The 22,886-nt window shown below is 63.3% G+C and overlaps 3 protein-coding genes across 4 annotated transcripts; 2 read left to right on the top strand and 1 right to left on the bottom strand.

Moving 5' to 3' along the window:
* The first annotated feature begins 405 nt into the window (after nucleotides 1-405).
* On the top strand, nucleotides 406-7,397 carry MVD (mevalonate diphosphate decarboxylase). The gene is made up of 10 exons (XM_036835110.1): nucleotides 406-519; nucleotides 2,539-2,609; nucleotides 3,006-3,120; nucleotides 3,403-3,549; nucleotides 4,320-4,519; nucleotides 4,608-4,682; nucleotides 4,780-4,998; nucleotides 5,191-5,306; nucleotides 6,103-6,211; nucleotides 6,722-7,397. The coding sequence occupies exons 1-10, from the start codon at nucleotides 450-452 to the stop codon at nucleotides 6,800-6,802; spliced, it is 1,203 nt and encodes a 400-aa protein (XP_036691005.1). The 5' UTR covers nucleotides 406-449; the 3' UTR covers nucleotides 6,803-7,397.
* Nucleotides 7,398-8,345: 948 nt separating this feature from the next.
* LOC118885686 (cytochrome b-245 light chain) lies at nucleotides 8,346-15,883 on the top strand. Its single transcript, XM_036834570.1, has 6 exons — nucleotides 8,346-8,472; nucleotides 11,974-12,043; nucleotides 12,533-12,607; nucleotides 12,818-12,901; nucleotides 13,411-13,492; nucleotides 15,471-15,883. Exons 1-6 carry the CDS (start codon nucleotides 8,415-8,417, stop codon nucleotides 15,678-15,680), a joined length of 579 nt encoding a protein of 192 aa, XP_036690465.1. The 5' UTR covers nucleotides 8,346-8,414; the 3' UTR covers nucleotides 15,681-15,883.
* IL17C (interleukin 17C) lies at nucleotides 15,736-19,415 on the bottom strand. Of its 2 annotated transcripts, XR_005017529.1 has the most exons (4): nucleotides 19,327-19,415; nucleotides 18,710-19,044; nucleotides 16,507-18,263; nucleotides 15,736-15,871 (listed from the first exon to the last, which is right to left on the bottom strand). XR_005017529.1 is itself a non-coding variant. In XM_036834569.1 (3 exons), exons 1-3 carry the CDS (start codon nucleotides 19,327-19,329, stop codon nucleotides 18,002-18,004), a joined length of 600 nt encoding a protein of 199 aa, XP_036690464.1. In that variant the 5' UTR covers nucleotides 19,330-19,415; the 3' UTR covers nucleotides 16,023-18,001. The 2 variants fall into 2 exon arrangements, 1 of the variants encoding a protein (XP_036690464.1); XM_036834569.1 differs by lacking the exon at nucleotides 15,736-15,871 and having other exon boundaries at nucleotides 16,023-18,263.
* Nucleotides 19,416-22,886: the final 3,471 nt, after the last annotated feature.

Genomic DNA, 22,886 nt, shown 5'->3' with positions numbered 1-22,886 from the left:
GGAACCCCGGGCAGCGGGGCGAGGGAGACTCCGTGCGGCGAGGCGCGAGGAACCCCGGGCGGCGGGGCCCGCGTCCTGTCGAGCTGAGAGCAGCTTTCACCCCACGTCTTCGACCGCAACAGCCGCGCGCTACCGGGAAGGCCGCCGCCACGCGCCTGCGCACACCCCACGCCTGCGCAGAGCCGGCGCCTGCGCGGACACCGCTTTGGGACAGATCCCCGCGCCTGCGCAGAGTCGGAGCGCGGCCGCTGGCCAGCGGGGGCGGGCTCAGCGTCGGCAGTCCATCGTCCGATCCCGCTCATTGGCTGGGAGGTGGAGCGTGGACCGGGCCCGCCGCTGATTGGGCGGCACGCGAGCAGGTGGGGCGACGCGGACCAATCGCGGGGCTGACTGCGGCGCGGGTTGGAAAGGCCTGCTGCCGTGAGCTGGGGTCGCGTTGTTTTTCGGCCATGGCCTCGGAGGAGCCGGTCGAGGTGGTGACCTGCACCGCGCCGGTCAACATCGCGGTCATCAAGTACTGTGAGTGGCGGGCCTCGGGGCGCGGGATGTGGGGGCCCTGCGGACGGGGAAACTGAGGCTCGGAGGGGCCGGTTTGGGCGGTGGACCGGATCCTCCGCCCGCGGCAGGTGGGCTGGGCCCTCGTCTGGATGAGATTGTGTGTCCGTGTGCAGGTGTGAGGACCCGCCGCGCCCTCCACCCGGCAGGGCAGGGCGATCGCGGAGCTGGGCACCCCTGCAGCCGGGACACCTGGGGCACTGTCCTTACGGGACGTCCGTCCCCGCGGAGCTAGACACCGGGAGACACAGTCCGTACAGGACGCCCGTCCCCGCGGGGGCTTGGCTCCCATGGTCACGCCCACTCTGCCACCTCCACCTGCTCTCCGTGTCTGTCTTGTTCTGGTCTCAGGAATGCTCCTGGGATTAGCTCTTCTTGCTCACTAGTTTCTGGAGAGTCGCCCCGGTGAGTCTTGGAGTCAGTACTTCTCTCCTGTTCTGTTCCCAGCGTAGAGGGGCCGCAGTTTGCTTGGCCATATGCCCTTTCAAGGCAGCTGGGCTGTTTCCAGTTTGGGTCAATTATGAATAAAGCTGCCGTAAACTTTTCTGTACAGGTTTTTGTGTGAACATAAGTTTTCATTCTTCTGGATAAATGGCCCGGAGTACAGTTGCTGGGCCATAGGGTGGTTGCATGTCTGGTTTTTTAAAGAAACAAACTTTTCCTGCGTGGCTGTACCATTTTTCATCCCTACCAACAACATATAATGTAGGTGTGATCCAGCTTTTCTGCATGCCGTGTTGTCACCAGCTGTTATTTTAGCCATTCTGATGGGTGTGTGGTGACATCTCACTGTGGCTTTAGTTTGTGTTCTCCTGCCGCTCAGTGATGTTGAACAGCTTTCCCAGTGCTCATTTGTCCTCTGAGAGTCTTATGTGAAATGTCTCTTTAGGACTTTTGTCCACATTCTAACTGAATTATCTGCTTTTTACCGTTGAGTTTTGAAAGTTCGCTTTGTATTTTAGATACTAATTCTTGCTGGATGTGTGGTTTGCAGATATTTTCTCCCACCGTGTAGCTTCTCTCTCCATCCTCCTAACAGGGTCTTTCAAAGGGCTGAAGTTGTTAAAAGGGCCCAGTGGGTCGTCTTCTCCATCCTTGGTACCAAGTCAGAGACGTCTTTCCTAGTCCTACGTCCTGAAGAGTGTTTATGTTTTTTCCTAAAAGTTTTAGGCTTTTACGTTTTAAATCTAAGTCTGTGATTCATTCTGAGTGATTTTTTTTTGTCCAAGGTCTGAGATGTGGGGCTCGGCTCTGCTCAGTGGTGGATATCCAGTGACCCAAAAGTGTTTTCGGAAGAGGCTGTGCCTCCTCCGAGGAACTGCTTTTGCACTTTTGTCAGAAACCAGTTGGGCGTGTTTATGGGGGATCCTTTTGGACTTTCCTGTATTACCTACCAGGATTCGTCTTTCTTATGTCCCGTTAACTGTCTGCCACCCCAAAGACCCTGCACAAAAGTGCAGCACCTGTGCCTAACAATGGATTTGAAATTTTGGACTTTCTGGAAGGTTTCCTGTGTTTGCTGTGATATGACAGGAGTGGAAGTGCTCAGCGGAAGTGGGGGGAATGCTGTCTCCAGGGGGAACGAACAGGGAGATTTGAAGGGTTTTCAGTAACTGGGGCTCCTTCTGTTTGGGAGGAAAAGGCAAGGGCCTTATAATCAGAGCACTCAGCACTTGGTAGGCACTCCAAGACTATTTGTTGAGTGAGTGAAAGACAAAACAGAAGCAGTGAAGCAAGGGGTCCAGCCCTGCTCTCGGGAGCTAAGTGAAGTGGGGGAGCAATCCAGGAGGGCTTCCTGAAGGCAGGGGCACAGCAGGAAGAGGACTTAGATTGTGCAGTGAGAGAGCAGGGTTCAGGCAGCTGGGGAGCTGTGGGGTGGCAGTGAGTGTGGGGAGGGGTGGGGCGTTGGTGGGCAGGGGCAACAGTGCGCCAGTCTGCTGGGCTGGGACACTGACTGGCTTTGCCGTGGGCCATGTCTTCCAGGGGGAAAGCGAGATGAGGAGCTGATCCTGCCCATCAACTCCTCTCTGAGCGTCACGTTGCACCAGGATCAGGTGAGCCTGGGCTGGCGATACACACCGAAAAAATACTTACAAAACCTTTGTTTACAGATGGTGGCAGTAAACCCCCAGCCAACAAATGCTGTGTGTCCCATCGCCCGCTGTGAGGAGTGCTCAGCGCACAGGCATTCACACGCCTGGCCCCCCCCCGGGAGGTCCCTGCCCTGCATTCTCTGCCAGGAGATGGGAGCATGGGCCGCGCCTTGGGTAGTGGACGCCCGCCCATTGGGTGTTCCCACCGCCCGAGCCCGGCCCGCCTTGGCCTCCACCTCCAGCAAGGCCACTGCTCTGAGTGGGCGCCCAGGAGGGACCAGAGCCAGAAAGGCCCCCGTAGAGAGGGGTGCTTGGCCGATGCCCCCCACTCAGGTGGCCCTGCACTTTCTTTCCCAGTTAAAAACCACCACAACAGCCGCCATCAGCAGGGACTTCACAGAGGACCGGATTTGGCTGAACGGCCGGGAGGAGGACGTGGGGCAGCCGCGCCTCCAGGCCTGCCTGAGGGAGAGTGAGTGGGGGCCCCGGGGATGCTGGGGTCAGGCCAGGCCCGCTCCTTCCCCTGTGCCCCTTCCTTGCGCTGGGCGGGTCCGAGTGCACAGAAGGCGCTGCCGGCCGTCACCTCCCACCCCACCCCCCCGTACCTCCCACGCCCCAGGGGCAGCGGACGCCCGTCAGCACAGCGGGGTCTGGGCCTGGGGCCTGGGGTCTCCCGAGAAGGTCGGCATGCGGAGCTCGGACAGAGGCCGGTCCCCTCCGTGCTGACCCACAGCACTGTCTCCTGTCCCCGCAGTCCGTCGCCTGGCCCGCAAGCGGAGGAGCGACGGCCACGAGGACCCGCTGCCCCTCAGCCTCAGCTACAAGGTGCACGTGGCCTCGGTGAACAACTTCCCCACGGCCGCGGGCCTGGCCTCCTCAGCGGCAGGCTACGCCTGCCTAGGTGGGTGCCCGGGATGGGTCCCAGTGCTGTGCCCCGGGCATGGGGCAGTGGCCTCGGCCGTGTCACATGTCTGAACGCCAAGCTCCGTGTATAGGATCCTGTGCGTGACAGAACGCCCCTCAAACTGGCTTAAGCTAAGTGGGGACGATTTCTTGGCTTACGTAGCAGAATCCCAAGGACTGTGGCCAGCTCCAGGCTCTCGGACGGCCTACTGGGAACCCATCTCTCCCTCTGAATCTCTGCTCTGCCCTCCCCTCTGTTGGCTCACCCTCCAGCAGGGACCCCCACCCCCGAGCTGGGGCACTTACCGCAGAGGTGGGCAGCTGAGTCACGTCCTCCGTGTAGCCTGAGACCAGTGAGCCAGGCTGCATCGGGGGCAGACGGCCTGCCTCGTGGACCCCCAGGTCCGCATCCTGGCATCAGACCCTTGACCAGTTCTGGCCCTGTGCCCAGCGCTGCCAGCAGCCCCGGGCGTGCACACTTTTTGCCCTCTGTGCCTTGGGCCCTGCCCCAAACAGCGCCCCTCAGAGCTTCTCAGAGAAGCTTTCTCCGGCCCCTCGGCACACAGGCCTCCCGGTCTCCAGGGGGGCTTGCCCTCCCGCCAGAGCCCCCTGCGGAGGCCGAGCGCATGAGCACGTGGGTGCTGGATGCCAGCCGTGGAGCTGGGGGCCGAGCCTCCGTCCCCCGGGTGCCCCCCGCCCGTGGCACTGAGCACAGGCCAGGGCCCCTCCAGCCTGTCTGAGCCTCCCCGCCCCCATCACTGCCTGCAGCCTACACCCTGGCCCGGGTCTATGGCGTGGAGAGCGACCTGTCGGAAGTGGCCCGCAGGGGCTCGGGCAGCGCCTGCCGCAGCCTGTACGGCGGCTTCGTGGAGTGGCAGATGGGGCAGCGGGCCGACGGGAAGGACAGCGTCGCCCGTCAGGTGGCCCCCGAGTCACACTGGCCGGAGCTCCGTGTCCTCATCCTCGTGGTGAGTGGGAGGGCCAAGCGGGGGGCGGGAGGGCCTCCCCAGCCCCCGGGGCCGCGGGCGTGGCGCAGACCTCCCTCCCTCGCCGCAGGTGAGCACCGAGAGGAAGCCGACGGGCAGCACGGCGGGCATGCAGACCAGCGTGGAGACCAGCGCGCTGCTCAGGGTGAGGCCGCGGCCGGCTGGGCGGGCGGCTCCCGGGGCGCTCGGAAGCCGGGCCCCGTGGCTCTGCTGGGCTCACGGAGCGGCCGCCTGCCTTGCAGTTCCGGGCCGAGGCGCTGGTGCCGGCACGCATGGCCGAGATGAGCCGCTGCGTCAGGGAGCGCGACTTCCAGGCCTTCGGCCAGTTGACCATGAAAGACAGCAACCAGTTCCACGCCACCTGCCTGGACACCTTCCCGCCCATCTCCTACCTCAGCGACACGTCCCGGCGGGTCATCCGCCTGGTGCACTGCTTCAACGCGCACCACGGCCGGACCAAGGCAGGTGCGGGGCCGGGGCGCCCGGGGCCGGGAGCCGGTCGTGCCGGGGCTTCCCGGAGCCCGCTTCTCTGGGGGCTGCAGCTCCCTCTCGCTCGCGTTTTGGTTGCGCGGCCCCCCACCCTCGTCCTGAGCGGGCGGCCTGCGGGCACTGGGAGCTGGTCTGAGCCGGTCTGAGCCACCTCGTGGTTCCAGGTGGCATACACATTTGACGCGGGTGCCAACGCTGTGATCTTCACCCTGGATGACACTGTGGCCGAGTTTGTGGCTGCCGTGAGGCACAGCTTCCCCCCCGAGCTGAACGGAGACAAGTGAGTTGTGGGCCCCAAGCCGGGAGGCCACGGCAGGTGGGGACCCGTGGGGCCGCAGGCGGTGTGTCCCACGTGTGCCTCTGTGTGACCGCGGACGCTTCTCCGCTCGGCCCAGCCCCGGGGCCACACGCATGCCGCCCGCAGCTCCTGTGACGGCAGTATGTCTGGATTTCTTCCTCGCCGCTGTTTAAGGGACCCAGTTCTCAGGGAGGGGATGCCTGCCCGCTAGGGGCGCAGGAAGCGTGGGTGGGGCCCTTTGATCTGTCACCCAGAGGGGGCGGTGCCACTTCGAGTGGGAAGAGCCGGATGCTACCTTCCACACCACGTGGGACCGGCCCCACGACCGACGACTCATCGCGCTGGTCACCCTGGGGGTAGTTTGTAGGTTTAAGCACCAACCCGAGTGTCAGCTGAGGCCTTTTCTTCTTAAGCTGTGTCCCGCAACGGGCGCAGCAGCAGCCGTGGGCCAGGGTGAGAAGCAGCACCAAAGCCTTGTGGAGGTTTCCCGAAACCCTCCCCTCAGTGACGGCGCCTGGCCCTCGGCATTCCCGCTCAGCGTCTGTGTGCCTGGTGAACGCTCGTAACGTAAACCCACCATTCAACCGCTTTGAGGTGCACAGCCCGGGGCGTTAAGAACATGCTGGGCACCCTTGTCCGTCAGCCCCAGAGGCCCCGACTCCGTTGGTAGTCACGACCCCCCGGCCCCCGGCAGCCGCGTCGTGTTCCGTCCTGGATCTGCCCGTTCTGCACACGCCCCATCCCTGCACTCGCCGTCCAGTCCTGCCTTGTCTCCTAGGTTTCTGAAGGGGCTGCCCGTGGAGCCGGTCCCGCTCTCGGATGAGCTTAAGGCTGCGCTGGGTGCGGACCCCACCCCCGGCGGCATCAAATACATCATTGCCACGCAGGTGAGTCCTGGCCGCACACCGCACGTGCCCTGCGGGCTCAGCCCCAGACCATCCACCCCCAGTGTGTCCCGGCGGGAGGGACAGTAGAGTAGCCGTGAACCTGCTCCTTGGTTTCAAAGCACCTGGCGTTTCCCTTGCTCACTCACAGCGGATGTTTAAGGATGCAGGCGGTGTGCGGGGCGGTGCTCCCGTGCTGAGGGGTGGGGAGGGTGGGGCTGGAATGTGCGGACCCCCAGAACAGACCAGGGTCCCCGCTCAAGAGTGGCAGGGCCGGGATTTCCGCCACATCCATCCAATTCCCAGACCCGTGACCTGTGCACCCAGGCCTTGGCCTCTACCGTCCACCCCAGGACTTGCTGTCCAACCCAGGTCTGCCCGGAGGGACTGAGGCTCTGCTGGAGGATTGGGCCCTGGGCCCGGCGTCACCAAGAGGGTGTCATCTGACCGGCACTTCCTGGAAGGAAGTCGTTCCCTGTCACCTGCCCTGACATTGATTCCTCAACCCCCTAGGTGGGACCTGGGCCTCAGGTCCTGGATGACCCTGGCGCTCACCTCCTGGGTCCCGATGGTCTGCCGAAGCCAGCCGCCTGACCGCCTCCTCGACGGAGCCCTGGCCGCCGCTGGGAGAAGGGGCCGCTTTGCTGGGACTGGGAGCCGGGTGTGGCGGCTGCCCGGCCGTGCGTGTTGGGATTTGTGGGTGGCCGCGTGGCTCCGGGCCGGGCAGTGTGCTGTGGCCGAGTTGGACAGTGGAATGATGCCTGCAGGTGCCCAGGCGGTCAGGAGCAGGGGCCCCCCAGGTGCCTCACCTTTCCCCGACCTGCACCCAGCACCTTGCTGAGATGGGAGCTTGCTCCCAGATCCAAGCACTGGGGGACCGAGCCGGCCAGTGGGGAGCTGCCGGTGCATCGCCAATAAAGGGCTCTGTCCCTGAACTCGGGGGTCACTCCCACTGCCCCTAACAGCAGCTTGGCCACTGGAGATGAAGGCGTGTCAGGGGTCCCCCCTCGGAGCTGGAGCACGGGCCACCGCACAGGGTACAACCTCAGGACACCCCCGTGAAGTGCTCCGCCTGACCCTGAGCCCAGGCCCCCGAGTGGGTACAGGGTGTCTTCACAAAAAGACCAGTGTTGTGTCTGAGGGGACGGGGAGCAGCGCCAAGGCCGCAGTAAAGGCAGTTCAAGGACTCTGCCTGGCGTGCTTTCTCTTGGTCCAGGCAGAGCTCACCGAGGGGGCTGGGAGGGCACGGCGGGAGATGGGGCTGGGGACTCGACTTCTGCCCCCAGCTCGCCCTTTGTTGCCCAGCCACATATGGGGTGCTCAGCTGACCCTGCCCCACGGCCATGGCCACCACCGTGGTGGACGTGGTCACTCAGGCTGACAGGCTGGGGACGCGGTTTGGGCCTGTCTCTAAGCTCCGTCCAGGAAGGGAGGTGGGAAGCGGCTTTGCGGGCAGGAGCCCCTACTCAGCCCAAAGCTGTGGGTCTGCGACCAGAGCCCTCCCTCCAAGTGAGCTTCTCCATTCTTCTGACCTGACTGACCTCACCTTTCGCATCCCTCCCCGTTGTCCTAACCCAGCTGGGGGTAGGAGGGGGAGGGCATCTGAGCTCTCGCTCTCTGACCTTGACCCTGAAGCAAGGGAGTGGGGTCAGAGGATGGAGGTGACAGAGGACAGGGCCCAGCACCCCTGCATTCTGGGTTTTCCCAGAAGCTTCCCACACTCTCACCACCGCCCCTCCCAAATTAGTCTCTGAGCAAAGGGTTGCCTGCAGAGGCCACCCCTGTCCACACCTGCACTAGCCCAGGGCCAGATGAGGCGGAGGCTGGGCCTGCGCTGACCTCCGGGGAGGGATCCCACGAGGCTCAGGGGTCCTGGCTTGAAGCCCCGCCCCCACTCGAGTCCCCCGCAGCCGAGCTGGCTGGGTCTGCACGGAGGAAGGCCTGGCTGGGGCTGGGCGGGGCCCCTTCCTGAGCTCCAGGGCCCAGGCTCTCATGGAGGGGGTCCGGGACGAGGCTCCTGGGAGCACCGGTACCCCACCTGCCGCCAGGCCTGCCTGCCACCTGGGGAACCGGGGCTGGGGCGGGGCCAGCGGCGGGGCGGGGCCGGGCGGCGCCGGAACCGGGGGGACTCGGGGCGGGAGGCAGGCGGAGCTCTGGGGACGCGGGGTGCGAAGGGCCTGAGCCGTGTCCGAGCCGGGTCGCCGCCATGGGGCAGATCGAGTGGGCCATGTGGGCCAACGAGCAGGCGCTGGCGTCCGGCCTGAGTGAGTGGGGGGCCGCCGCACCGGGGGCGGGGGCTGCAGAGCGCGGCTGCGCCTGCGGTGAGGGGTGCCGCGGCAGTCCAGGCTGGAGCCCGGGCTGGGGAAGTGGGGGCCCGGAGACCCCAGGCTATGGCCGAGGAAAGGGGGAGGGGGCAGGCGGGAGAGGGTCCCGAGGAGCCAGAGACCCTGGGCTGCAGGCCAGGAAGTGGGAACTGCAGCCTGGGGGTGGGGGCCCCGAGACCGGAGGCTCCAGCGGGAAGGGGTCTGGCGGCCTGTGTTGGGAGCAGGCAGCAGCCTCTGAGCGGAGCCCTGGGGCTGGGGGGGTCCGGGGCCCTCCTGCCCCCGCAGAGCCGGGCACGCCCCACCCCATCCCCTGTCCCTTCACTCCTCCACCCCTCCCCAAAAGAGGAAGTTGCAGTCGGGGGAAGAAGCATTTGCCCCCGGTGGTTTCCGGAGAGTCACCGCCCAGCAGGGTTGGGGAAACCCGGCCTGACCCACCCCTGCCTGGACTGGCCCCCCTGCCCCGGGGGTCCTGGGGTGTGGAGGTGGGCTCCTCCTGCCTCCTGGCCTTGGACTTGGCCCGTGGGGGGCGACCGCTCTGTCTCTGGGGCCCAGCCCTGAGTCTGCGCAGAAGGCCATCGCACAAGGCGGCTGGAAACAGCCCGTGTGACCTCCTCCCACCCAGCTCCCTGGGGCTGCTTCTGGGGAGGGACGGCGCTGTCACCCTGCCACCCTGCGCTCACAGGGGCGGAAGCCCGAGCTGCACAGACTCAGGAACCTCTCAGGAGGCGGGGGGCCTGAAGCAAGAAGAAGCCGCTCACGGCTCTGCCCCTTCCAGGAAGGCCCCACACCCAGTCCGAGTGGGCGGGTGGGAGGACTGGGGGATATGGTGGTGAGGAGGGTCTCAGCCCACCACCGCTTTACCTGGGACCCACCCTGAGGCCCCCACCCCCGTCCCGGGGACTGGAGGAGCCGGCGAGGCTGGGTGGGGAGGGGAGCTCCGTAAGGTCGCGTTTTGGGAGGCGGGCAGCTTTGGGGCACCTGCCCCAAGATCTGTGTCCAGGCAGACAGGCCCCCTTCTGGCGTCTAAATGGCTGAGAACTCAGTGGGTCAGTACCTGGCTCTCCTCGCTTCTGCCCAGAGCTGCCCTCTCCCCCCACCGTCCCCCCTGCAATGACTACGGCTCAGCTTCCTCCGCCATCAAAAGGGGCGGTTTGTCAGAAGGTCCCCCTTCTGGCTCCGAATTCCTCCTTTTGCTGACTTTTCCTCCTGATTCAGTACTAACTACAGCCCCCCTGGGCTGACCAGGCCAGGCCCCACGAGCATCGCAGCCCGTGGGCCCTTTTTATTGTAGAAAGTCCCATCTAATCAGACCACGTCCCCTCCGATTCCGACCGCTCCGCCCCTGGCCCGCCAGTCCTCTGGGGCCCACCCACCCTGGCCTTTGCGGAAGCGGCTTCTTCTTGAAGCCCACCTCTCAGCTCACGTCCACCTGCTCAGAGAAGTCTTTCCAGAGCACACAGCCTGACGTAGACAGCACCTCTGCCCACGTTCACCTTGTTCACCACGAGCTGAAGTTTCCACCCCCATCGTGAGACCACAGCCCCATGGGAGCTGAGGCTCTTGCTAATGATGGAGGCTCAGGCCAAGGAAATTACACCCCCAGGTCGAGTGGACATGGTGCTGCCTGAATGCAGGGGAAATGTCCCTTCCCTCCTCCAGCTCGGGGAGGTGCTGACAGCACAGCAAGCGTGAACGTGAACGTAGCTGAGCCTGACACCAGCGGAAGACGATGAGGGTTCAGGGGCCGAAGGGAGGGGCGCCAGGAGTCAGGGCTTTTACCAGGTGAGATTCTGAGGCCAGAGCCGAGAAGAAACAGACCAAAAGATCATCCCCCCCAAGGAATTGTGCCATCTGCCACTGGAGCCTGGACGAAGAAAGTCTCGAACAAGACAAAACCGCTGGAAACTCAGGCCTGTGCTGCGCATGGGTGGGGGTGGGGGCGGCTGCCCTCCCCCACCCTGTGCCACAGGAAGTGTGACCAAGAAGTTCAGGTCACCGGAAAGAACTACTGAAGGATGTGCTCCAGCGAGAGCAAAGCTGGATCCGGAGAGAAGGACGGCAACACCAGCGTGAAGACACTGACTGTAAATAATTGATAATCGTGGGTAATTTGGGGTGAGACTGAAGTTAAACCTTCTAAAGTCCACATGTGGTTCAGGAAGAGGAATTTTTTTTTTTTTTTTGGCTGCGCCACGTGGCATTGGGATCTTAGTTCCCCAACCAGGGATTGAACCCGTGCCCCCTGCATTGGAAACGCAGAATCTTGACCACTGGACTGCCAGGGAAAGTCCCAGAAAGAGGAATTTTAAAATTAAAGTTTGATCAAGTCAGCGGAAGGCAGGAGAAGCAACAAAAAAAGCTAGTTCAAGAGAAGACACAAATAAGATAACAAAGTAAGTTATCTGCAACCATAGTCAATAAAAGGTGTTAAATTCACTATCAGATCGCTTAAACTATAAAGAATTTAGCTCTATCAGCTTATTCATTATAGCCCAAGACCAGAAGCAACTGACATGTCCCAAAGGCAGGAGAATGGATAAATAAATCGTGGTGGATTCACACAGTAGGAAACTACCCAACAAGACAAAGAGTGAGCTGGAGCTCCATGCAAACCACCGCAGGAAGGGCCTGGACAAACCTGTTCAGCAAAAAAGGGCCCTCAGAGAACTTTCCGGGGTGGCGGGAATCTTGGTTCGGGTGGAGATCACGTAGGGGGTCACACATGTAAAAAGTCTGTGCACTTTATGTAATAATTATACCTCAATAAATGACTGGAAGTCCTGGGGATGGTTGGTGGTGACGGTGCCACAACAATGTGAATGTGCTTCACGCCACTGAGCTGTTCACTGATTTTACCACAGTAGAAAAAATAAATTACTGGGGAGGAAAGACAGAGATACACTCGCTCGCGGCAGGCGCACACAGAGCGGCAGGTAAAGGGCCGGAGCGACCAAGTCCACTCCGAACTGGTGGGAGTTTCAGCATCAGACAAAACACACGAATGGGGTCGACCAGGACACCCCCAGCCGGGAGAGAACGTCCACGCAGCCGGTACAAAATAGGCAACCAACGGCGCAGTCTTTAAACATATCGAGCAAACACTCAGCGTGTTGAGGGTCCCGGGCCTGGGGGGTGTGTCCAGGCTGGAGCCCAGGCCTCGCCTCTCCCCCACATCCCTCAGCAGCTCCTCAGCCCCCTCCCCGGCGCGAATGCTGCTTCCCAGGGGGAGGCGTCCTGACCCCCATGCCTACAGCCATTCCCCATCACCGGCCAGGGGCTGCACCCGTCTGGGTCCCCTTCCTGGGCTAACACGGTGGCAGACAGAGGGCAGCTCTGGTGGACTGCTGGCCCCTCTTGGGGGGGGGCGTGCACAGGGAGGTGGCCGGAGCCCCTGCAGGGATGCGTGGAGCACCTACTAACCTGCTTCTCCTCTGTCCACAGTCCTCATCACCGGGGGCATTGTGGCCACGGCCGGCCAGTTTGCCCAGTGGTACCTGGGCGCATACTCCATGTATCCTCCCGCTGCACACCCCGGGTCGGGGCGGGGGAGTAGAGATGCCGCCGCCCCTGGAAGGCAGGAGGGGCTCAGAGCAGGGAGGTGACAGACCCACCGGGCCGGGCCCTGGCAGGGTGGGAGGTGTCAGTGCCCCCTGAGGGTGGCACTGAGGCCTCGGGAATGCTCGGGATCCCCTCCACACCCCCGTCTCTCAGCCACCCTCCCTAGCCAGCCGGGCCTATCCACGAGTGGACCGGGTCCCCCCTTCCCCCCGCCAGCCCGGCTGTTACAGGCTCTCTGGAGGCCAAGGCACGCGTGGGGGGAGGGAGGGCACAGGACAGCAAAGAAGGCAGCAAAGTGGCCAGAGCTATGGGAATCCCATCCAGCTGTTTCCCAGCTGCGTGACCTCAGGCAGTGGCCGCACCTCTCTCTTTTCTCATCAGCACAGGGGGCTCACTGCGGCCCCTCAGGCTGAGCGGGGCTGTTCCTTAACCGCAGCTTCAGTGCGGCAGGGGTGTTGATCTGCCTGCTAGAGTACCCCCGGGGGAAGAGAAGCAAGGGCTCCACCATGGAGAGGTGGTGAGTCTCCCCCACCCTGCTCTGGGGGTCTCCCTGGGAGCTGTAACCACGGAGGAGCCTGGTCCTGTCCCCAGCACCAGCCCACTCGCTGTCTGCCCAGCCGCCGAGCCCCCGGACCCCTGGGAGGAAGAGCGGGTGCTCTGGGCCGGGGTGGGCGGTGGGGTGTGCTGAGCTGGACGCGGTCTGTCTCCCCTCCCTCCCTCTGCCTAGCGGACAGAAGTACCTGACCAGAGTGGTGAAGGTGTTCGGGCCCCTCACCAGCAATTACTACATCCGGGCCTTCCTGCACCTTGGGTGAGTCTCTGCCCACTTGGCATCACCAGCACCGCCGGCAGAGGACTGCTGGGGTCAAGTCAGGCCCCTCCCGGGCTCTGCCAGAGGTTCCCTAAACCTGTATCCGTCATTACTTACAGGGTAACGATTCACCCCGACCTGGTAGCGTAAGTCAGGAATAATCAGTGTTCTGGGGCTGACTGGGCTCAGCTGGGCGGTTCTGCTCAGCCGTCCCACAGTGAGTCTGGCGGCCGCTGCCAGGGAGACCGCCACGCCCAGCGCCTCTGCAGCTGCTTGGGCCTCCTCCCTGGGTGGTGGCTGGGGGCCCAGTGCCCTGTCCCTATGTCTGCCTGGTTTGCCCTGTGCAAACAGCTCAGGGGCCAAAGTTAGAAGCCCAGCCTGGGCAGCACTGGGCATCCCCTCCGCTCAAGGTCCTGGGGGCTTTGTCCTGAGATCCTGTGGTCTCTGACCAAGGCCTGGGGCTGCAGACCCCGCTTCTGACTGTCTCCCGTCCTCCACCCCCTCCCCAGGCTGTCGGTACCTGCCGGCTTCCTGCTCGCCACCATCCTGGGCACAGCCTGCTTGGCCATCGCAAGCAGCATCTACCTGCTGGTGAGTGGCGTCCTCCGTGCTCAGCCCCGCTGGTCCTTGACAGCCTTGGCCCCATGGCTGGCCCTGCAGGCCGAGCCCGTGTCCTTGCTCACGTCGTGGGGACAGTTACAGTGTAGCCTCCATTTTGGTCCATCTAACGTGCTAGCCGTTCCCCTACGTCCTCTGTAACCTGCGCTGCAGCCCTGCGAGGTGGGAGGTGGGGCCCCCACTTCACAGACAAGCGGCGGAAGCTCAGAGAGGGGACGTGGCTGGCCCAGGTCCCACGGCCGGCAGGCCCGGCCTGGATTGGGATCCATTGCTCAAAGGTTTCTCATCCAGTTCGGTATGCTGTCAGGAGCACTTCCCGGGGAGCTCGTGAGCAGGGCAGATGCCACGTGCAAAACCCTCGGGGCTGGGTTGGCCTGGAGTCCAGGTTACTCAAAGCGCCCCTTGTCGGTAAGGCTGCACGAGGCCACCTTTACAGCAGGGCAGGGGGCGGCGGGGATGGGGCAGGGCCCCCACCAGGTGCAGGCTGCTGGACGCTCGCCGTTCTCCTGCGCGTGGTGCCCCCGACCCGCCGAGCCGTGGTTCCAGCCCCGCCACGGCCACCAGCTTCAGTCAGGCCGACAGGGCCTGATGATTTTGACTTGATTGCTCCACTGATTACGAGTTGGCCGCCTCCTCATTCGCTTCAGCTGTCTGAGTGCTTCTGTGCTGCCTGTTCAGATCTTTTGCCCATTTTTCTATTGGGGTTTTGTTTCTTTCTTGTTAGTTTGCAGGAATGTCACGTGTATTTTAATTGTGAATCCTTTGTAAGTTTTAGCCATTGTGGATACTTCCTCCCTCTTTATTAAGGATCTAACTTTGTCCATGAATTCTTCACTGAGCAGAAGCCTGTCTGTCTAAGATATTTATTTGCTTTATGGTCTGTGCTTTTTAGAAAGGGTTTTCCCTGCCCATATGCCCTATTTTCCTGCATTCTCTTCCTTCAACTTTCTAGTTTTACCTTCTGGGATACAGTGTTCTAGTTTGGTTTTCTTTTTTCTCTTAATTAATTTATTAATTTATTTTTTGGCTGCGTCGGGTCTTCGTTGCTGTGCACGGGCTTTCTGGAGTTGCGCCGAGCAGGGGCTACTCTTCGTTGTGGTGCGTGGGCTTCTCATTGCGGTGGCTTCTCTTGTTGCGGAGCATGGGCTCTAGGCACGCGGGCTCAGTAGTTGTGGCACTCAGGCTCAGTAGTTGTGGTGCATGGGCTTAGTTGCTCCGCGGCATGTGGGATCTTCCCGGACCAGGGCTCGAACCCGTGTCCCCTGCACTGGCAGGCAGATTCTTAACCACTGTGCCACCAGGGAAGTCCCAGTGTTCTAGTTTTTAACTTAGGAGGTGTGATTATAGAAATTCACTTTATTCTTATGCTTCATAAAGTATATGCTGTCACATTTTTTTTTTATCAACTAATGTATTAGGGGATACAAAATGAAAGATACACGTTCTTAGGTCCACTTGGCCTGTGGCCCTGGAGTCTGCGTTTCAGCAAATTCCCTGGGCCGTGCACTCTTCCTCCTCAACACACCTGGGCCCCTGGCCTCCCTGGCCACCCTCCTGGGCCTCTCCCCAGCCCCCTCACCCAGAGCTGCCGGCCTCAGTTCAGCATCATGGCCACTCGGGCCTGGGCTCCTGTCCTGCTCCTGGCCCTTAGTCCCTGGGAGGAAGGCTGTGCACCTGGAAGCTGCCTCCAGGGGATCTTTCAGGAGCCCCGGGGTTCAGCACCCCTCGCCCTTGTGGGGCCCCTTGTGTTGTGGTGAAATAGCTGGGATCTGGCTGTGTGGCCTCAGGCCCATCAGATAACCTCTCTGAGCTCCAGTCCCCTCAGGTCTCACTGAATTCGGTCGTGTCCTGGCTCCTGGCGGGGGTGGGGGAGCACAGGGGCGGGGAGGCGGTATGGCGGGGTGGGGGCGGCCCGGGAGGATCCCCAGCCCAGCCCCTCCGTGTCCTGCAGGCGGCTATCCGCGGGGAGAAGTGGACCCCCATCGAGACCAAGCCCAAGGAGCGGCCGCAGGTGGGGGGCACCATCAAGCAGCCCCCCAGCAACCCCCCGCCCCGGCCCCCGGCCGAGGCCCGCAAGAAGCCGAGTGAGGAGGAGGCGGCAGGGGTCCCTGCGGGTGGCCCCCATGAAAACCCCACGCCGGTGACTGATGAGGTCGTGTGACCAGGGCCTCAAGCCACTCCCGTCCCGCCAAAGCTTCGAGGGCTCCTCCTGCAGACGGGTGGGGGTGGGCGGCCCCCAGCCCGGGGCACCCCCTTTTCTGCAGACTCCTTCGGGTTCACTGGCAACAGGGCTGTCATCTTCCTCACTGGCACTGGGATCTTGGTGCATCGCCTGTTCCATGAAACACGTATCTGGAATTCCAAGTGTTTGTGTTTCTACTCTGGAAAAGAATGTCTCAGGTCTGGGGGGAGGGCGTGTGTGTCCCTCCAGCTCCCTGACCTGCTAGGACTCACCTGCTGGAGCACCCCGCGGACCACCCTAGGGCCGATGTGCTGTGGGCAAGGTGCCCACTCGGGACTTCCGCTCCAGCCAGGTCGCCAAAATTGTTACCAAACCAAACTTGGGTCCGCTCACCCACACACAGCGAAGCCAGTCTGCTGACACGCGTTGTGGTGAAGGCAGGTGCAGGGTTTATTGCAGGCACCGAGCAAGGAGTCCAGGCAGCTCGTGCTCAAAAGACCCCCCCAACTCCCTGGTGGCTTTCAGGGAAAGGTTTTTAAAGACAGAGTGAGTGAGGGAGGGAGGGTGGGGGAGTAATCAGTGGGTGAGTGAACCCAAAGTGGGTTCGGTAACACATACACACCCACACACCATACATGCCCCCCTCGCACATGCCGCACACACACCACACTAGCCATGGCGGGGCCAGGAGCCCCTGTGGCCCCCAAAGCTTTGCCTGGCTTCGGCTCACACCCCAGCCTCGGAAGCCCCTTCCTTCCCCGGCACCCACTCCCCCGAAGTCTGGAAAAGCCCTTACATCACTCACCTCCTCCTCTCACACTTTCAGAGCTGGGGGTCTCTAGGGACCTCTGGCCTGGAGGGCACCCTGCCTGTCAGCCAGCACTCTTCGTCTTCAGCATAAATCCAGTCGGCCCACCGTTCCTCCGCCCCCACTCCCAGGCCACTCCCAGCGCTGCCCTGTCCCGCCCGGTGCCCGGCTCGGAGCCCACAGGCTCCCATAGCCCAGGACGGACACTGTCTCCGGCCCCCGCCCCCATCTGCTCTGGCCCTTGTCACCCCGCCCACTGGGCTCCAGCCACACTGACCCCCGGGCACAGGCAGGCCACCTTCTCAGCCTCTGCACAGGCCATCCCCTCTGCCTGGAGCAGCGGGCCCTGGATGGCCACTCAGGTGGTTCTCAGGTGGCCTCCATTGCAGCCCCTCTCCCTTTCCTGATCCTTTCACCACCAGCCGGTCCAGGGCTTCGCTGCTGCGCCGTGGTTGTCGGTCACCCAGGGGGCAGGTGGGGAGCTATCCGTTTTGTTCACTGCTCTGATCCAGGACCTTCTGTCGTGATAGGTCAGGTGGTTCTCAGGTGGCTGGCTGGGTGCCTGAGCTGGGAGGTGCCCGTTAGCTTGGCTGCCCCTCGTCTGGCAGGTCACCCGTGGTGGACAGAAGCCCAAGGGGGTGTCCAGAGCTGCCTGGGCCTCTGCTGGGGTTGGGAGAGCATGACTCAGCCAGGCTCCAAAGACATGTCCCCCTGAGCGAACCCCCGGGGAAGTCACCCCAGGACACCTGTCCATGGGGTAGGGAGGTAGTCCCCAGGGGCCACACCCACGTCTGTGGGTAGGGGGCTGGGCTTTGGGAACGAGTCCCATCGCCAGACCCGGGAGCTACTGCATGGCCAGCGGGGCACACCTGGGCTCCACTCCGTGAAAACATAACCCCGCCCTGGGTGCACCTGGGTCCGTGCACAGACCTTCCTAGAAGGACGCACGACGATCTGGGCCAGTGGCTGCCCCTGGGGGACCAGCTGGGTGTTGACGACCAGGCAGGGGAGAGGGTGAGAGAGTGGCTTCACCCACTGCCCTCTGCCAGCCAGTGCTGTGCTCTGAGATACTGTTTACCAGGGAGACAACGCGTATTCACGTGTAAATAAATAGCTGTTTTAGAAACACAGGGGTGCTTGTTCCTCCCAGGGGGCTGGGGTGAGGGGAGCCCAGGGGCCAGGAAGTGGAGGTGGCCGTCAGAACACCTTTTCCCTTTTCTGCAGCTGTTTCAGCAAGTTCTGGAAGAGTGAGAGTGTTCCTTCCAGCCCAGCTGTTTTTGTCAAAGGATAAACTGCATCTCGAGCTGGGGGCTGCCCAGCACAGGGTCATCCCCCAGGCACCGGGGACTGGGTCCTTCCCAGGCCAGGTCTCAAAGCAGAGGCCTGGAGCCTCGGTACCTGCCCAGGGCCCCAGGGGGGCACATAAATAACTGATAAATACACATAAATAGGAGGGGCGTCCCTGAGGCCAGTCCAGGAGCCGAGCCGGTGATCACCGGGCCGACCTGGGCAGGACACAGGTGCAGCCCACGGGCACTCGGATGAACTCGGTGTGGAAGGCAAAGGCCCCGGGCGTGGGCGCCCCCGCCGCGTCCCGGGAGCAGGGCCGACGGCGCAGCACCAGGAGGCTCTGGGCCAACGGCACCGAGTTGAGCGCAGCCGTCTCGCGGCCCGTCTTGGCGCTGATGCAGCCCCTGCACAGGCACTCGGCGAAGGCCAGCTTCTGGGGGTAGCGGCTCTCGTCCGTGTCCACGCTGCGGGACAGGCAGGGTGTCAGAGAGCCTGGGCAGGCGCCCCCTTCCCTGCCCGCGGCCCCACGGCTGCCCCACGCGCTCAGGGCGGCTCCGGGCCGCAGGGCGGGAGGTGTGCGGCGCTGGGAGGGCTTGGCATGCAGCTGGTGCCCAGGAAGTGAGACTGTGCGTGTGCCCCACGGCCCTCCCAGAGCCCAGAAGCCCCCCTCTCTCCCTGCCAGTCCCAGCCCCACCCCTGCAAGGACTCAAATGGGGGACCCCCCCAATTTTCCCAGGGGGACCCCCCTGGTGTCTGAGGTCTGGGCTGAGGTCTGAGACACTGGGCGAGGACCAGCTCGCGGGAGAGCCTTGACCTCCCAGTGGTGGGGCCGGCCGGCCGGAGGTCAGCAGGTGAGAGCGCTGAGGCTCAGGGGGCCCAGGGGCCCGTGCCCAGGGAGGCCTGCTCTCACCGGTATCTCCAGGGCGAGATGGAGCGCTGGTGGACGTCAGCTTCCAGCACCTCCTCAGGCTGCAGCACAGGGCACTGGTTCCCGGCCGGGGGCCCCGCGTGCCGGCTCCTGCGGCCCGCCGCCTCCAGGCTGGACACCAGCGCCACCGGCAACGCCTGCTCCCACCTGGCCGCTCGCGCCAGCAGGTGGGGAGGGGCGTGGCCCAGGGGCAGCTCCTCCGCCGAGTAGCAGCGCGGGGTCCCGGCCGTGTGGGTGCGGGGCCCCGCCCGGAGTGGGGGGCTGTGGTGAGCCAGGCTGGTGGGCAGCCAGAGCAGGAGCAGGAGGACAGGGGAGAGCTGGTGGAACAGGCGGTGGGTGGTCAGCGGTGCCCAGGGCAGGGGCCCCGCGCTGCCACCCGCCGGCTCTGCTCCCTGTGGAAAGTGGGCGGGGGCACGTAGCCTCCCTCTACAGTTGGGGAAACGGAGGCCCGGAGGGGTCTGGGCTCCTGGGTCCTGGCTCCCTTCTGCCCCCAGATCTGGGCGGCTTCCTGGACCCTCCCGCACCGTCCTCAGCCTGGGTGTCGGCGGCAGGCCAGGCGGCACCGTCCAGGGGGGAGGGTGGGGAGAGGAGCGGCTCACCATCGCGGCGGGGACTGGGTTCCGGGATCTGCAGCGGTGCACCTGGCGGTCCCAGCGGACCCAGTGGCTGCCCTGGCTGCAGCCGGCTTGCGGCGCCCTTTATACCTCGGGCCACACCTGGGGAACATCCGGCACCCTCCCTCCTGGGGAAGGGCCTGGCGATGCTTCCTCCTCCCCTCCCTGCAACTGTCCCCTCCCCTCCAGGACAGGGGGGACCCACTCCTCCCTCCTCTCCCCCACCTCCAGGGACCCCACCCCAGGCCAAGCACTTGCTAATGGGGCTCAGAACGGTCTTTCCTGTGTGACAGGCACTCTCGAACCTTCTCTAAGTGCCGAGTCCTAACCACGTGCACGTTTTTGCTGTTTGGACCTGGTGACCTGAGGCGAGAGCTTGCTCACTTTGCGCTGCTGCCCGGTCCTCCACCAGGGTTGATTCTCCCGTCCCCTCCTCCTGCCACGTGGGGAGGTTCTGGAAGGGACCGGGGCGGCTGGGGGCCAGCAACCCCTTCAGGATTCTCTGCTGGGCTTCTGTGGTTTCAGTCAACAAAAGGGCAAGTCTGAGGTGGAGGAGGTGACAGTGCCCTGGAACCTTTAAAGGGCAGGGTGCCCTAGGAAGCTTCCTAAGGAGGCCCCCGGAGCCCACCCGCCCCAACTCCGTGCTGCTGGTGAGGGTGCTGGTGGTGCCTTCGTTATCCTAAAAGGGAGACGGTTTAGGGCCAGATCCTGCCAAGCTTTGAATGCTGAGGTTTGGATGCCATGCTGGCGAGGGCCCGTCTGCCCTGGTCCTCTCGAATCAGTATAAAATGTCCCGCTGAGGAGGGCCGGGGCGTGGAGGATGGAGTCAACCTGCCTTCTGGATTTCCTCACCTGCTGGCAGGAGCCAGAATGTACACCACGAAGGGGCCAGTCTGACTCTGGAGGCGCAGACTCGGTGGGCAGGAAGACCGCTGAGAGGGGGACGGAGAAGGCAGTGGGACGCCGGGGCCCGCCCAGGACCTCCAGTGGGCAGCGTGTGACTCTGGGCCCCGAGTCCGCCCGCCCTCCCAGCCTCGGTCTGGAGGAAATGTTCCCACAGCGGGCATGGCGTCACAGCTGTTCTCCGGCTTCTTTCTGACCGCTGGATGGATAGACACGTGGAGGCCCCAGGGCTGCTCCTGCCTACCGCACCCCTGCCCGTGGCCATCCACTCTCTGCTTGCACACCTCCTGCGGCAGGGAGCTCACCACCTGTATTCACCTCCTGGGGCGGCCATAACAAAGTGCCCAAAAATGGGGGGCTTAAAACAACAGAAGTTTATTCTCTCACGGTCTGGAGGCCGGAAGCCCCAAGTCAAAGTGTCAGCAGGGCTGGTTCCTTCTGGGGTCTCTGAGAGGGAATCCTTGCTGCCTCTCCCAGCCTCTGGCGGCTCCTGGCAATCCTTGGGGCCCCGGGCTGTAAACGCACCAGTGCAGCCTGTGCCTCACTCCCACATGGCCTCTCCCCATGTGTGTCTCTCGTCTCCGTACCTTCTACAGACATTCACCTACCCAGGGTGATCTCATCAAGAGCCTGACCTTAAGCACAGCTGCAGAGACCCTTTTCCCAGATAAAGACACATTCTTCCCAAGCACTGGGGCTAGGCCCTCAACATAGTTTTGGGGGACACAATTGAGCCCCTTCCACCTTCCACCGGGACACTCAGGTCCAGAGAAAGACCCCCCTTAGGCTGAGCTGAGGCTGGCCTTATTGCAGGGCACGCAGGGCCTCAGAAATCCCAGTCCCCGCCTGCCTCAGCCCCAAAGGTAGTGTGAGCCCCTCCAGGGCAGGGACACCGTGCAGTGGACCTGCCCTGTCCCCAGCCGTGGAGCTGCCCTCGCAGAGTGAGGGGAGGGGGCACCCATGCCTGGCACTGGCCCCTGGGGGGGGGGAATCCAAGGGGAAGCGGCATTGCCTTCGTGGGGCTGGGGTCCCCCGCAAAGGATCTTCGGAAGTGAAAGGCTCAGGGGTCCCTACGCCAAGGAGCTGAGCTTCAGCATTTTCTGTGTCTTTGGGTGGGCAAGTCGGGGACAAACCCCGGGGCCGGGGCTCACGCCTCCTTCCTCACTACCACCCCGAGCTGTTTTGTGTGCACTGGTGGCCTGCCTGGGGTCAGGGTCCCAGGCACCCACGGAAGGACAGGGCGGAGCCCAGCAGTGCCTCATTCCTGCGGGCAGCTGAGGCAAGCAAGCCGGTACAGGGTTAGGCAATACTGGAAAGGCAGCTGCAGGAGGAAGGCTGGAGAGCGTCCTGGAGGAGGTGCCCTGGATGGCTCCGCCCCTCAAACCACACCCACCACATCTCTGCCCCCAGACCACACCCATTCGACCAAGCTCCCAAGTCCCCCTGCCTGGAGAGATGTAGAAAGGGGATGGAGGGGCACAGAGAGGAGGGGGGAATGGACGTAGGGGAGGAGGGATGGATGGAGACAGGCACAGAGATCTAGGGAGACTCGGACAAATGCAGAGACCACAGATGGAAGGCAGGGCAGAGAGAAAAGGGCAGAGCCAGGGCAGGAAGGCAGAAACACAGGAGCCACCGGGACACTCAACAGGGCCAGTCCCTCTGAGTGCCTCTGGGGTGGCCCTGCCTGTGGCTCGGAGCCCTTGCAGCCTTGGCTGGACAGGAGCAGCCCAAGTGGGCCTGGGCTGGGGACGCGGCCTGCAGGAGGGGTTTGCTCCAGGCCCTGCCAGCTCCAGGCTCGAAGTTCTCCCCCGTCCTAGAGGGAAGCCCAGCGGCAGGCCTCAGTCCCGTCTGTGAAGTGGGGGTGGCAATACCCTCTCCCCCTTCCCTCCTGTGGCGTGGCCTTTGCGACCACGGGGCCCCAGGCAGCCCTGCCCACAGTCAACCTAGGACACAGCCCAGTTTTCTCGTGCTCCCAAAACTTGGCACCGTCAGGAACGACCTCTTTGCCTCATGCTTGTCCACGGCCCCTCAAGGGCTGGCTGCCCAGGGCAGGGGTCCCTGCCCACTCACCCAGGGCCTGGGCCTCCTCCCGCCGACGGAGGCTGACTGCTGTCCTCAGGGGCTGACAGACCTGCAGGGGCTGAGGCGCTGGCTGAACCGTCACGGGGGGAGCTGGACGGTTGGCAGAGAGTGAGAGGAGGGTGGAGGCCCAGGCCTTGAGGGAACGGGGGGCACAGGGCTGGCGCTGCGGGGAGGAACTGGCACCGGCTGTGCATCACCAGCAGGCGTAAGAAACCCACAGGGACTTATCCGCACTGAACTGAGCTGCCCCGCTAGCTCCATGTATTCACTCATGACGTTGGAGGTGACACTTCACACTTGAGTTCGGAAAGTTATACACTGAAAAAATGAAATCTTTTTTTTTTTTACCCGTTCAAGAGCGAGAGGAGGAGAGACGGGCACGCTCGAAGCTGGCGAGTGCCTTGGCCTGGGGAGGGCGGCCCGAGGGGTGCGGCTCCCCTTCGGTGGAGCTAAGCCCCGGCCCCTTCCCTCAAGACGAGGAGGGTTAGTATGAGAAAACTCAGAAGGGCCGAGGCTGGGCTTTCTGCCTCTGCTTTACACTCAGGAAAAGCACACCA

Source organism: Balaenoptera musculus, chromosome 19, assembly GCF_009873245.2.
Source record: "Balaenoptera musculus isolate JJ_BM4_2016_0621 chromosome 19, mBalMus1.pri.v3, whole genome shotgun sequence".
Taxonomy (NCBI): domain Eukaryota; kingdom Metazoa; phylum Chordata; class Mammalia; order Artiodactyla; family Balaenopteridae; genus Balaenoptera; species Balaenoptera musculus.
Note: the sequence above shows the minus strand (reverse complement) of the source record. Positions and strands in the feature narration are given on the sequence as shown.